The 16,215-nt window shown below is 34.9% G+C and overlaps 1 protein-coding gene across 4 annotated transcripts in view; it reads left to right on the forward strand.

Moving 5' to 3' along the window:
* ERBB4 (erb-b2 receptor tyrosine kinase 4) overlaps positions 1 to 16,215 on the forward strand; it is a 995,253-nt gene that overhangs the window by 362,576 nt on the left and 616,462 nt on the right. For all 4 annotated transcript variants that reach the window (XM_053672642.1, XM_053672598.1, XM_053672619.1 and 1 more), the window contains exon 2: positions 8,534 to 8,685. In XM_053672642.1, coding sequence (XP_053528617.1) covers positions 8,534 to 8,685 — 152 coding nt within the window. The remainder of the gene's footprint in view (positions 1 to 8,533; positions 8,686 to 16,215) is intronic.

The raw sequence follows: 16,215 nt of genomic DNA on the forward strand, positions 1-16,215 counted from the left end.
ATATAGTTTAGAAGCTTAGGCGCTTTTGAGGGCGGCTAAAAAGTAACATCAATAAACAAACGAGGTGAAACACAGATCCATTAAATTTTCGATAAATCAGCACATAGCACTATATAAAGCCTATAAACTTGCCTCCATCAGTCTGTGGTATAGAATGCTTGTATCTTCTCTGGCTACAGATCTATTAGCGAAGATCTGTGATGCCAAATGCTCTTTTCATTTGGCTCTAGGAGCATTTAGACAGTGTCTTAGTTAATTTCAGCAGATTCTTGTTTTGTCGCTTTGGGGGGCAATGAAAATACTGCTAAAACATAAAGGTTCGAAAAATACACTATAGGGTCACTTTCAAAAGTACTGATTTTTGTATTGAAAACTATTTTATTTCAGTTTTGTGTAATGTAAATTGTAAAACATTTGCTATTTTGGTGTCAACTTCTTTCTTTAATAGATTTCAAGTTAATTATATAAAATGCAAAATTTCTGAAATACAGGAGTGAGCAAAAGTAGGCTTATGGTTGTTTGGAAAATAATACAACAATTAATAAATAATAACACAAGAACAAACTCTGTGTTTTGAATACTCACAACTGTAAACCTACATTTGCTTTACCCCACATAAGTCAATTTATATTTTTTATCATTCTGAGTGTAATGACATCTGATACAAATACTTTTAAATCATTGGTAGAATTTTTAATATTTAAAATATGAATAGCATAAAGGCAATACACCTAGAAGTATATTAATTAAATGCCACATTAGTGCTGATATGGTTTGTTTCAGCAATACAAGAATGGGTCCGTATTTGAAATTCATTAACAATTTATTTTAATAAGTCAAAAAGTTTTCAACAGTAGTTGAAAGTACATGATAAACTTCAACATTCAAGTCTGAAAGAAAAACATAGTAAGGCCAGATTCTAAAATGTCTAACACCCTGAAATGAATGCCAAGCCAAAGGAATCGTTCATGAAGGCTGGGAAAGAGAGCGGTGTAGCTGCCATCACTATTCATGTAAACAGTTATCCTAGGAAGCCTGACCAGTACCAGCCAAGAAGGCAAAATAAAATAACATGATTGAAGACTGGATAAATCAAGAAACTCAAGTAAGATCGAATTACAAATTATAAGGATTTACCAATGTAGCCAAGTTTAGAGGGCAAACGTATACAAATCATCAGGATTTTATTTGTTTTTTATTTTTATTTTAAAAATATTTTATTTATTTATTTATCTTTAGAGGTGAAGGGAAGGAAAGAGAAATATCAGTGTATGGTTGTCTCTTGTGCATCCCCTGCTGGGAACTGGCCTGCAACCCAGGCATGTGCCCTGACTGGGAATCCAACTACATTGTTTGGTTCTCACCCGCACTCAGTCCACTGAGCTACACCAGCCAGGGCAGGATTTTTAAAACTATGTATCAATAATAACTAAGTCAAAATGTTACTAATCATTTATTCAGGGTCAAAAGGATAAAATACCTAGAAACAACTATAATATGAATATTTTATGATTTACAGAAAGGGGCATATTTAACTTGGGTAGATCTATAAGCCAACCTGAATGTGTTTTTTAATTTACATACAGTAAGGTGGGCTTTTTTTTGGTGCACCGTTCCCCAAGTTTTAACCCATGTGTGGACGTATGTGACCACTATCACGGTCAGCATGCAGAACAGTTCAGCCATCTCCCAAGTTTCCCTCAAGGTCCTTTAGTCTCACCCTCCCTGCCTCTGCCCCACCCCCTAGCAACCACCTCTCTGTTCTCCATCCTTGTACTTTGGTCTTTTCAAAATGACCTATCAGTTTAGTCATGTAGTGTGCAGTTTTTTGAGCCTGGCTTATTTTGGTCAGCATAATATCTTTGGGGATTGTCCATGTCAACGTATCAATCATCTGTTCATTTTTATGGATATTCATGGAATGGATACACCATAGCTGATTTATCCTTCATCCACAAAAACATTAGGGTTATTTCTTTTTCCAATTTTTGGCTAACTTAAGTAGATCTGCTATAAAATTCACATGCATGCTTTCTTGTAAACATAATTTTCATTTATCTAGGAATATACCCATAAATGGGATTGCTGGGTCATTTGATAAGTGTATGATTAACTGTATAGCTTTTATGATATGTCACAGTGGGTCAGTCTCAAGAACATCCATTGAATGCAACACCTTGCATAGAGTAGAGTAGGTTTTTAATAAGTATTTTAGAAATAAATTTAATCACAAAAATTTTTGAGCTGGAAAAACAGAAAAGAAATTGGACCCAGTGAGAGCAAAATAATTATCTAAGCTTACACACCTAGAAAAGTGTTGGTGCAAAGGGTTCTGATATCCAGTGTCCTTACTGGGTGCTCATTCCTTTTGTTGGACTCCTTTGAGTATATTATCATGCAAGCCTTGTATTTTAATTTGATTTAAAATACTGTATATCATACTTATACTATGTGTGTGTATATATATACACTATACATTTAAATAAATGCCCATACTGGACTCTATCAGTGAGTCAGACATTTTGCAAAGCAAATTACAAGCAATTGATTCATTTAATTCTTATAACAGCCCTATGAAGTGGTATTTGCCACAGTGTCCATTGTACAGATGAGAAAATAGAACAATGAAGGGTCTAGATAACTTGCTCAAGATTACACTGCAAGTCTGTGATTGAGCTACATTTTAACACTAGACATCAACCTTTAGGTCCTGTGTTTTTGCCTCTATGCTGAGCTTTGTTGTTAAGACCACTCAGCGCAAAACACTACTTTGCAGATACAGAAATGAAGATTCCAAGTGGTGAAGTGAGTTGCTCAAGTTCATTCAGCTTTTAAAAATTGAGGAGCCAGCATTTGGTTATGGCTTAATCATGGTTCTCAGTGACTCCAAAGTCTATCTAGTTAACAAGTTTTGACTGAGAGTCTGCTATGTGTCATCCCCTCTAGGTGTTGAAAAGAGGGAGGAGCTTCTAACGGTGGAGCTTCGATTCTAATAGAGACATATAATAAACAAGTAAATAAGCCCACACAAATGTAGCTTCAGAAAGCAGTAAAGCAGAAGTAAAGGCAAAGAAGACAGAGCATCATGAATTGAAACCTGGTGCCTACTTAGATAAGGTGATCAGAGAAGGCTTTTCTGAAAGAGTGACATTTGAGCAAAGATCTGAGTACATATTCTTACAAGATATAGTAAGAAGTTTGGATTTTAAGGGGGGTCCATGTGATGGAAAGAGACTTGACTTGGGGTGGCGAACACAGTGCTGTGGACAGACAATGTGTTGTGGAATTGTCCACCTGAAACCTGTGTAATTTTGTTAGCCTATGTCACCCCCCCAAAATTCAATAAAAAGTAAAAAAAAAGAGTTTTGATTTTATAATAAGTGTGGTTAGAAGCCAAGATTGTTTTCAGTAAGGGAGGAATGTGAATGATTTATGGTTTTAAAAAGACCATTCTGTCCTCTGTGCAGAGAACGCGTCCACAGGGCCCAGTGGGGAATCCGGGAAGTCTGGTAGGAGGGTGCCGTCAGAGTCCATGGGAGAGATGGCCAGGGTAGCTGGATGAAGTCCCTGTGGCGGTGGCAGTGACGAATGTGGCCCCATTTTTGGATGTGTTTTGAACACAGAGCTGCCAAAACTTGCTGTCTCTATGCAACTGTGATAGCACTCAATAATAGTCACTGAAAATGTTTGCTACATCTCACATTCTCTTTAAATATTTTATACAGGGTCTGGCACAAGTAATGCTCCTTTTTATACAAAATCTTTTCTCACAAAGGCATAAGCATGTAATTCTGTAACATAACAATATCACACTCAAGCACACCATATGACATTTTAGTTGAAATGTTCGAATTAAAACTATAAATTATTACACCCATATTATTATCCTACCAACCACACTCAAGCAGGCATTACTTCTGCTGGCCCCTGTATTTTGGGGTTTACTATAGCTCCAGCTTTCTAAATGCTTGACACTGCTCACTGAAATACAGCACACTTTTTATGTTAACATTTCTGAAAGAGAAAGTACTTATTAGTGTTATATCAGAAAGGTTAGGGACTTTTAGGTTACTAAATATGTTATATTCATGCAGCTCCTGAATGATGCACACAGTGTATAAATAGCTTATGTGTACTGCTTACTTCCTTTCTTACCATATGCCTTTGAAAACTATGTGAGCTCTTACAGAAGACCTTGGAAATTTTTATCAGTATATGTTTTCTCATGGTACTAGCTGAATGATAGATGCTAAATAAATAATAATTGATTTCTTAATTCATAGTTCATATAAGCATTCCATTTGAAAGTCAGGCAAAAATTTTGCTTAATTTTTAATTTCTCTTCCTTTTGTCATCTTTCTTGTGTATCCAATGGAATACTGGTTGCCATGGTCATAGCAAGCTTGGAAGCAATACTGATTTCTCGTATGAATATGGGTATTGGTAATGTTTACTCACGTTGCTTCTAATATATTTTCCCCATGAATCAAACAAATAATTTGGTTAATCAACCTTTTTATATTGCTTCAAAATCCTAATTATAGCCTTTTTTTCTAAATGAAGATTATGTAGTTTATTCACTGTTGGATGTAAATTGTTACACAAGAAGAATAAAAAGCCATCTTTGCAACTAGGGAGACATTTACAATAGAATCTTACCAAATAGAATAGTTGGTGATTTTAAGGCCTCGCATATGTAGTTTTACTCCTGGAGTTACAGCTGGAATGGAAATTCTAAGGAGCGTATAGAAATTCAGGATTTTTCAAGCTTGAACTATTATAAGCTTATAGTTTAAGGACTTTATTATAGTGTAGGCAAAGGGGGCAGAGTTTTGTTAAACTTGTTTTGGCTGGTGAAAATGATTTTCCAATTCTGTTTGATAAACAGCTGTGTGAAATCAATGAAACTTGATGGTTTCAGCATTGTCTTGTATACATAGCCTGATTGTAAAATCGATTGACAAATGGAGCTTGTGCAGCACTCAGTGAAGGCATCATGGGGAGAAATACAAATGGTTTTTACGCTTCTATCCACACTAGTTCTTTGAACATCAAGTTTGTCTTTCAAGATAAAAGTTAAGAGGGATATATTACTGATTATAGGTAGCTTGTGTCAAACAAACACGCAAGGAATTGTCACTGAAAAAAAATTTTCCATGAAACTGTGTGTAGTAAATGTTCCAGAGACCAGAATGTTTAGAAAGTAGAGTAGTCTGATTAATCAGATTTTCTATTTATTGGAAGATTTTTTTTGTTGAAAAATATTGTTCATATGGTATATTCAAAACACAGCTGATCATTGATTGAAGCATAGACTGTTCTGAATTGAGGGTCACTTTCTGAATATGAGTTACAATACCTTTTTTAATTTTTAAAGATTTTATTTATTTTTAGAAAGAGGGTAAAGAAAGGAGAGAGAGAGAAACATCAATGTGTGGTTGCTTCTCATGTGCCCCACACTGGGGCCCTGGTCTGCAACTCAGGCATGTGTCCTCACTGGGAAACAAACCGGTAACCCTTTGGTTTTCAGGCTGGCACTCACTGAATGGAGCCACACTAACTAGTTCTTTTTTTAAATTTTTATTGTTGTTTTGTTACAGTTGCCCCCAGTTTTCCCTCATTGCTGTCCCTTGCCCTGCCCACACCCCTCCCTGCTCCCACAGCCAGTCCCCACTCTGCTGTTCATGTCTATGGGTCATCCACACCTGCTTGTTGATTAGACCCTGCCCATTTTTAGCAATTAAATGAGTATTATTAAAAGGTAATGTCTTGCAAAACACTGTGCTTTATAGTTCAGCAGATGTAAACTAATGATTAATATACTGCACCTGTCTTAGAAGAGTTTCCAGACTGTGGATTTCTTAGATAAACTTATATTTGTAATGAAAACTAATAATGATGATCTTATCCTCTGTACCTCTTTTATATATGCAGAGTGCAACACATGAATTAACATATTACATTTATATTAATAGATGTTTCTCTCAAAATTTGCTTAAGATTCTATAGAAAACACTAAACACTATTTAAAACCATTTCACTCAGGTGTTTACATACTGATTTTGTACATATTGATATTAATGTAAGTGTTTTATTTCCAATTGAAAGAAACTTGTAGAATGCAAGTTATACATAAATTGTAGTGTGTTATTATATATATTTTATAACTGTTGTGGCAAGCTTTTAATTAATGCTTAATTAAGCCCATTAGTAGTTGCCTTAAAATATAAGCTTGTCTTCAAAGGAAATTAAAATAATCGAAAACTGTATTACATGAACCCATATAATAATAGCTTTTAACAGCAGACCTTGTACAAGTTTATAAATACTTTGTTATAAAATACATTACTGAGAGCAATGAAATGAAGACAATGGGTAATGGAAGGGAAGTGTAGTTAAGGAACAAGTACAAAGGATCCATGGGCATGGACGACAGGGTGGGGATTGTTGGTGCAGTGGGGTGGGGGTGTTGGGTCAGGGGAGAGCCACAGGGGAAAAAGTGGGACAACTGTAACTGAACAGGAATCAAAAAATGAAAAATAATAAATGAAATAAATGTAGAAAGAGCCTATTTCAAAATAAGGTCACATCCGCAAGTACCAGGGATTAAGACTTCAAACGATCTTTTAGAGAGATGCACTTTTCAGAGTACCTCTAGAAAACATACTGTTTGATGGGCTTTCAAAATCCAGACAATGCTGTGTGTTTTGTTTTTATAATGGGCTTCCACTATGATTAAAGGGCTACATTATTTTTCATGCCATTTAGATTCTAACTTGTGTTATTTTTAATGTGTCAGTAGGCAAAAGGAGGCTTTAAGGCGGCCTTTGATTTGACTATGCCCATCTAGTTTTTGTTTGTTTGTTTGTTTCTGTACTGGAACCTGTCTCACTGCACACCACGGTGGGACCATGATGTCTGTGTCATTCTGTGTGCATGATGCTCAGGGGGTATATGACCTGTGGCTTCAAGGTTGACACTTTCTATCTGGCCCTAAATTTTATGTATATTATATATATAACTCACTCAAAGAATATTCATTCATCATCCACTTTTTAAACTTTATATACTATTATGTAAAGTATGATTTACATACTTTAAATTGTAAAGATTCATAGTATAGAAGATTCATAGATTCATAATATAGATACATAATATGAATTGTAAGATTCATAATACAGTTTTTCAGTCCATTGATGATCCAAGTTGGCGCATTAAATGGTACAGAGTTTATTCAGGCAGGTGTATGAGCCATGAGAAGCAATAACTAAATCTCTAACTTCTAGAGGACAGAAAAGATCCAACACACATACAACCAGAACCAACATGTGCATGTCTGGATACTCATGTGCTCATATATATGAACAGATACAACCATACCCCACAGACGGAAAACAGAAATCATTTATTTCCAGTCCATTATACCTCAGAACATTGATGAATGTGTGTGGTTATGACCCTATTTTATACCAACAAAAGTTTGTATTTTATTACACAATCTTTTGTAAATGTTTCAGTCCAAGCTGTTTAATATTTGTATATTTAAATTGTTGTTCAAGTACAGTTGTCTCCATTTTCACCCCACCACGCTCCTCCCCCCATCCCTGACTCCCACCCTCGATTCTGCCCCCTTCGGCTTTGTTTTAAAAGGTAGCATTTTGAGGGTTTAAAAGTACAAGTTTTATGTAGAAAATTTATTCATTGAGATCAGCTTATTTTGCTGTAGAAAAATATCATTTTTAAATAAAATGTTACTTTTATCATTTTTAATTTTCATTTAAAAAACTTGCATATATAGAATTTATCCTGTTGGAAAGTAGAGTAAATTATAAGCCCCAAGAAATGTTGCTTAAGTGAAATTAAATGTGTTTACATGCTTTATATGCTCATAGGTAATGTGATTTTAAATTTATCTCCTTACTATGTGTTTCAGTGGAACCTATGTCTTCTTACTCTCTGTTCTTAGTACCTGCTACTTATGAACATAAATGTGTAATATTATGTGTAGAATCTAAAAAACTGACTTAAAGAAACAGAGATAAGAGCAATGATTTCTAGGAGCTCGTGGGTAGCAGAACTGGGAGAGATGTTAGAATATAAACTTCCAGTCATAAGATTAATACTTTCTGGGCAACTGAATGTACAGCATGGTGATTATAGTTAACAATAATGTATTATACACTTGAAAGTTGCTAAGAAAGTTAATCTTGTGTTCTTACCACAAAAAATAAATAGTAGTTATGGGAGGTGATGGAGGCGCTACCTAGCTATCGATAATCATTTTGCAACATCTATATCACAATCAACATGGTGTACACCTTAAACTTACACCATGTTATAACTCAGTGAGTCTGGAAAAAATAAAAGTGAAGCTATCTATCAGTGTGGGTTCCAGGTCTTAATAACTTTTAAAATATTTGAATTCAGGGCACTGGAGTTGAATTGTGGAATACAGAGGAGAGGGAGATATTATTGTATTGCACAATTCCTATCAAGGTTACCTAACTCCCTCTGCGTCTTCTTGCCTTGGCAGTGTGTGCAGGAACAGAGAACAAGCTGAGCTCTCTCTCTGACCTGGAGCAGCAGTATCGGGCCTTGCGCAAGTACTATGAGAACTGCGAGGTGGTCATGGGCAACCTGGAGATAACCAGCATCGAGCACAACCGGGATCTCTCCTTTCTGCGGGTAAGGCTGTGCCCTTCCTTCTCTTTGTGAGTGAACAGTGGTGTTGTGATGCATAAAGGCAGACCAGCTTGCTTGCACCTGATGGCTAATGCTCTTCTGGCTGGCAGGGACCATTGTAGGCAAAAGATAAGAGGTGCCAATATATACCCAGAGACAGAACAAGAGTCACAATGCCATAAAGATGGGTATCCTGAGTTTAGAACAGCTACTGTGTTCCTAAGATTGATAAAGATCTTTCAGTGGGCAGTGCATGGTATCTAGCAAGTCTGTCCTTTTCTGAGTTACAAGCAAGAGGAAAACTATATTAATTGTGAATTTAGCTATAAATCTATTTGTCTGCTCCTTTTTCTATCATTTTGGAAATTTTAGACTATTTTACATTACCATAGTGAGACTAATACTGTTACCTTTGCAAGAACAATGATGTTTGTTTTGGAAAACCTGAAAATTATTTAAAATAGACTCACAGGTAATTACAAGTACTTTGTGGATTGACATAAATGGATACAGAGTAGGGGAAGTAAGTTTACAGTAGTGTATATAGAAAATAATACAATCCCTAATCAATAATAACATAAGATTAACTGTTTTATGTACTCACAACTGTAAACCTACTTTCGCTCCACATTGTACATGTACATACAAATTACCCAGACAACTAGCATCCTTTTACAGATTTGGTCAGCTTGCACCAACCCTTCTTCTATTAAACAGGCTGTATTAGTGTTTAATGCCTACAGATTTTTGTGTTTTGCTTTAACCAGAATAGGTATATGAAAAGCTGAATGCCAAAGGAACTTAGACAAAGTGACATGGGGATGTGGTTGTTTGTATAATTAATGGTTTATTCTTCATACAAGGATCAGTAGGATACATAGCGTCCACAGGCTGCATGGGATCTTGTTTTCAATAACGTTTACACATTTCTCTTGCATAAATTAAGTCAAACATGATGTGAAAACCGATACTACAGTAACCTAGTTTAGTGGGTAGTAAACTATTTAAAGAACCATGGAAATGTTAATAATTCTATACTTATATAAGTAGTAAAACAGTGATTTTAAATACTTTGACTATAATAAATGTGTCTAGAAATAATAACAACTGTAGTAAATGAACCATCTCAAAACCTAAACAAGATTATGAGGTATATGATATCTGTTTTTAAAATGATTCTTGTGTTAGATATGGTATAGAAAATAAAGGCTTTTATACTATATTGCTTAGTTGACGTGACTCTGGTGCTATGAGTTGTATGTCAAAGCTTTTTAAAATAATTATGTTTAATTATGACATACTTTTCATCAAAAGTAGATAGTAATAGTTATCTAAATCCTAGAATGAGAGGGCCTATAAAGAACATAACATTTTCTTTTTCTAGTTTAGACTGTTATTTTGAGAAGGGACACATACAAATTATCCCATAACAGACCCTCAAAAGAATATATCTGAGTATTAGTTATTAAACTTTGCTTGCAAGCTTTTAATTTGATTATTTCCAGGTAGATTTTATTCTTCAACATCAAAATGAGCTCTTCATGGTATATGGGCAGATTTGTAGATTTGTTTAGAGATGCGAAGGAACTCAGTGATGTTGTAGAAAAGAAAAACTGAGCTCCAAATCTGGAATCCAGGGATATAAATAGTTTAAATAGTCTTTGGATCAAAATAATATGAAAAATATTTTAAAGGCAATCAATCTTAGATCCTTGTTTTTCTTCTTAAGTTTTGTTTGTTAAGTAGTATTTGTTCAACTAAGAATTTGTTCTTATACAAGAATAGGATATATAGCATAGACATAGATTTTACAGGTTTAATAAAATATAGTCATCAGTATTGTAAGCAACAGTCTTTAAAATAAGTAACATAAAGAGCCTGGCCGGGTAGCTCAGTTGGTTAGACTGTCATTCTCATATACCAAGGTCATGGGTTCGATCTTCAGTCAGGGCATATACAAGAAGCAGGCAATGAATGCATAAATAAGTGGAACAGCAAATTGATTTTTTCTTTCTCTCCATCTCTCTCTCTATAAATCAATAAATTAAAAAATTAAAGAAATAAGTAATAGAAAACTAGTATATATTTTTAAATTTTATAGTTTTGAGCCGTTATAAGTAACAGAATAGTGTGATAAAATAGGCTTTAGTCAATTTTTAATCTTTAGAAATACAGATTTTTGAGCAATATGGTCTATGTGGTTGGACAGTCTACTTACTTAGGAACAATTTTTAAGTAAAAAGTAAATTAATAGAATGAACACATTTGGGAAATAATAAATTGAGGATCAAGGTTTCCACCTGAAGCCAGAAACAAGTTGTTTATTTAAAACAGTAATTTTTGGTTTCAAAGTTGCATCTCAGAAAGTTCATATAAACTGTATTAATCATGCATTCATTTAAAGAAAACTTGAATAGGCTTCTTGCACATTAATGCCATCTTTTTGTTTCATTTATTTGCTGTTTCTGTGGAAAATAACCATTTCTAAGTGTGATGTATGTTTATGCACTCAACAAGTGATCTTAGCCCAAGGATACAATAGAAAGTACTCCATTATTTTCCATTTCCACAATCTTGTAGTATTGTGGAGGTTTACAGAAGTGTAATACATAAGCACTGCAAATGCATGTTTGTATATGTATATATTCTATGTACCATATATATTTTATACATGTACATATAGACATGTATAAAAGAGTTGTTAAGACAGAATAAAGAAGCCAGAATAACGAACGTATGTTCTCCTGTTAATAGATGGTGTGGGTGCTGGGCCGGGAAAGAATGGCTGACTCTGACGAATTCAGGAAAGAGTCCATCAAAGAGGGGCTTGAATGGAATCCTTCCAAAGTACATAATCTGTCCAAAATGGACATATTAAAATAAGTAGAGTCCATGAAAAAGGAATCTGGTCATTTCATATTATACTATAATTTTAATGTTTTGAATTGTGTGAACTGATAGTAAACTTGCATGGATTGCATAGCCCTCAGGCATATTTCTGTAACTATAATTCATGGAGCAAGTCACGGAACTATCATTGAGAGATATGCCGTTTTCCTTTCTACGAATGCCCCAAAGCTATAATGTGTTTAGAAAGACATCAGGGATAGAAATCTCAGATTTCATTCTGGAATTTATTTCTGTTTATAGGAACTTAAGAAATTACTTTTGTTTTCAAAAGATTTTTTATACTTACGTTCATCTCTAGTTAGCAAAGCCCTAAACCACTCTAATTTCTGTGATTCATAAGAGCAGTTTACCCAGATACCTTGTTTATCTCTTTTACTATCTGATTAGTTGGTGTCTAGTACAGTGCCTGAAGTATAACAGGCTTTCTGTAAGTATTTTTGAATGGGAAAATTAATGAGTAATTTTCTTAATACTCAATAACAATAATTATCGATCACTGCTCCACATGACATATTCTCTAGATGAAGGAATATGCGAGTCCCTCACCGTGCTATGTCAGTCTGAGACCCCCACAGATCAAGGGTGTGGGCACAAGACACTGTCTGAGTTGATCAATATCCCTGCCCATGAAGCTGTGAAATCGTGGCCTGGAGCATTCTGTTTCTGCACTGGTTTCTTGACCACTTGAACACCAGAGTGCAGCCATCTTTTTCCTCAGGTTCTAATGGAGGCAACACATTGAAACAGACATAGAAAGCAGAGAGATATCCTCCGCCCCAAGATTTTGATGGGGGAACCATTCATTTTTAGCTTCCAGTCTGCTTCTGAAGACTGCCTGCATTCTAGACATTGCATACATATGATACTCCTGGAACGTGGTAGTAACTTTGAACTGATTTCCCCATTTTTCCTTAAACTTGATGGGGCTGTTTTCTTTCACTAGAAGTAAAATCTCTCTTACATTTCCCAAGATCTCAAAAACAGAAACAGTGTGCCTATGCAATTGGATTGATTTTGTGCTTACATATAATTTTAAAAAACTACACTGTTTGGTACTTCATTAATTTTTACTAGATATATTTTATTAAAATATCTTGAAATATATTCTTCTGAAGATAGATTTATTATATCAACCTGGATACTCATTTCTGCAAATGCCTTTGAATGCAGCTCTGTTTATAACCTCCACATTTTTACATTTCTTTTGGGGGAAAAAATCTAATTGACAATATTTAACATTAGATCCCTGAGACATCACATAGTTGTCAAGAAAAAGGCCCTAAAACTTATTTACTATGTATTTAATCCATGTCACATGTTAAAACATATAATATATAACAGCAAGGTACAACAATAACAGATTTTCACTACTGTCTTACACTGTGAACCTCTCAAACATGGCAAAATGTAGCAAGTAATGGGAAGGAACTAGTTCTTAGACTCCCATTGGAAGTCTTGGGGGTTTTCTCTCCTGTATCATTGCATTGGACCTTCTGGCTCCTGCTGACATTTATAACTCAACACTTCTAAACAGGTACCAGACCTACCAGCTTTTATACTTCAGATTTCTTTTCTGTTTTATATATTTACTTTAAGGAAATAACTATCAAGTGCCAACTAAATGGAAAGCAGATGATATATAGTACAAAGTATATGAAGTGTTAACACCTATCCTTAACCAATGCTATAATAGGTATTAATTTTTAATCCATTGCTTGAATTTATTGTGTAAAAATTGTCTTGGAAATAGTATTAACTAGGATTATAAATAGAATAATTTATTTAGCAGCTGATTCACTGACCTAGATTATTAACAATATCAGTAATTCATTGAATTATACACTGGTGATTATACATTTTATACTGTAAAATGAGTAAAGATAAATTAATACATTGGTATCTTTCTAAATAGTGGCAATAATATTCTATGACAGCAAAGGGCAATGATGTTGAAAACTATACTATTTAAAAAATAAATTTTCTCTGGCTGGCATGGCTCAGAGTGTGGGCTGGTGAACCGAAGGATTGCTGGTTCAATCCCCAGTCAGGGCACATGACTCAGTTGCGGGGCCAGGTCCCCAGTAGGGGGCATGTGAGAGGCAACCACACTGATGTTTCCATTTCTGTCTGCCTTCCCCTCTCTCTAAAAATAAATTTACAAATCTCTAATATAAATATATCTATATCTATGTATCTATCTATAAATATATAATTTAATTTCCTGGGGTATACATTGGTTAAGGGGGTAAATGGTGATGAAAGGAGACTAGACTTTGAGTGGTGATCACACAATACACTATACAGATGATGTCTTGTAGAATTGTGCACTTGAAACATATATGATTTTATTACCAAATTTAAAGCAAAAGTACTTTTAAAAAGGTAACCTCTCAGATCATGAATAACACTTTATAAATTTTGAAAAACATTAGCTGCTTTTATTGTATATTTGCCAGAGCTATAGGGATTTTTATAAATATGGAAGAAATGCCATCTAAAACTAGTAAAGGATAAAACAATTATTTATTTATAGCAATCATATAATTTGTCCATGTTCTTTTACCAAAAAAGTCCCATTTTTTTCATGTCCCCTTATCTCTTTTTAAGTTCATTTTATTGATTATGTTATTACAGTTGTCCCAATTTTTCCCCTTTGCACCCTTCCACCTGGTACCCCCCTTCCCTTCAGTAATCTCCCTACCTTAATTCATGTCCATGGGTCCATGGGTCCATGGGTCCATGGCTCATGCATGTAAGTTCTTTGGCTTCTCCATTTCCCATACTATTCTTAACTTCCCCCTGTCTATTTTGTACCTACCAATTATGCTTCTTAATTCCTGCCCCTTTTCCTCCATTCTTCCTCTCCCCCACCCTGCTGATAACCCTCCAAATGATCTCCAAATCTATGATTCTGTTCCTGTTGTAGCTTGTTTGCTTAATTTTTTTTAAGAGTCAGTTGTTGATAGTTGTGAATTTGTTGTCATGTTATCATTCATAGTTTTGATCTCCCTTTTCTTTGATAATTCCCTTTAACATTTCATATAATAAGGGCTTGGTAATGATGAACTTCTTTAGCTTTAGCAAAATGTCCTACTTGAAAATTCAAAGATTATCTTTGTCTTCTAGTTAATAGTTAATATTTTACAATGTCATGGAACTATCCTCCTCTTTCTTTAGGATAGGTATGGATTCCTAAGGTCTGAGGATGTTGCTCTTCAACCATTTTCCATGGGGCATAGAATTTGCATTGCTTTTCCAGTGCTGGTAATGGATACACATTATTTCACACTCACACATAGTTTCTCTTCTGACCAAAGACAAGTCTTTTAAATACGGCAGATAAAGCCGTAACTCAGAGACTCCACAATGCCGACTGGCTTGCTGTAACCTAAGACCTTGGCTTCATTAGCATGGTTTCCTGACAATGAAATCAGCGATGGCACATAGCAATAATGAGTTTTGAGTAGGAACAAGTAACCCTGTTTTTGCCTGTCTCTTAGCTGTTTTCAGTGATAATAAACCATCAGACAGATTTAATACATCACTTCAACATTTAATATAAAGTGTTGAAATATTTACATTTCAACGTATGTCAAAGCAGATGACATAGTGTGGGGTGGTTTCATATCTGTTTGTTTGTTTCTCGTGTCCTCCTCCATCCCATTCCAGTCTGTGCCTGGGCTAAGCTTTATGCTGCATGGCATTATTTATCAAAACCCTATGTTGAATAATTTATATATAAGAATAAATAGATAATTTACAAAATCCTTTATTCCTTTGGGTTGGAAAGTGACTTATTGCATAGTTTATATAAACACTAGCTACCACTGCCTATCCGTGACTGTACTTAGCTCATTAAATACCAGATAAAGTGACTTGTGTGGGAGAGATTGTGTTGAAGAGCTAGAGTGAACTAAGGATGAGAAAACTAGTCATATTTTACTCATTAAAAATCAGAGAGGAAAACACCACTTACATGAAACATGTCTGGCATAATAAGGGGGTCCAAATGTATTATATTCTCACATTTACCTAAAATATAATTAAAGTGCCCTATTTTCTAATACAGCTGTCTATGTCAGCTGTGCACTCATTTTGATAAGATTGCTCAGTAAGGGCGAGAAAGCCTAAATCTGTTTTTCTGAATCGCTCTGTGAGATAAATAAGTGGTATATTTATAACTCCATTAAATGGTGGGCAAGGAAATAAGATTCCTATATCAAATGTTTATATTCTCTAATTATTCGCTGAGCACAATAGTGTTGGAAGGTTTTCTTCCATGTCACCAACTGGAACAGATGTCCAGAAAGGACTGTGAAGCTCAGCATTTAAAATACTTAGACCTAACCCTCGTATGTTTGAAGACACTTCAGGAAATACATTGGACAGGTAAACAAGCATGAGGACAGATAGGGTGCTCTACCATTTTACCTAATTCTCTGGTTTTGTCTGAATTTCATGTACAAACACCTCTGTGGTGAAATCTATCATGTTTGCTGCATCTAGTTGACAAAGTTCTAGCGAGGCGTGATGGAGAATACTAAAAAGAAAGTAGAGAGAATCACATTTGAATGTGTCTGTTGGGCCAAAGCAGACATTTGGGGTTAAATGGGATTTTCAAAG

The sequence above is a fragment of the Artibeus jamaicensis genome, unplaced genomic scaffold (genome assembly GCF_021234435.1).
Source record: "Artibeus jamaicensis isolate MK-2021 breed Jamaican fruit bat unplaced genomic scaffold, CSHL_Jam_final contig_1015, whole genome shotgun sequence".
Taxonomy (NCBI): Eukaryota; Metazoa; Chordata; class Mammalia; order Chiroptera; family Phyllostomidae; genus Artibeus; species Artibeus jamaicensis.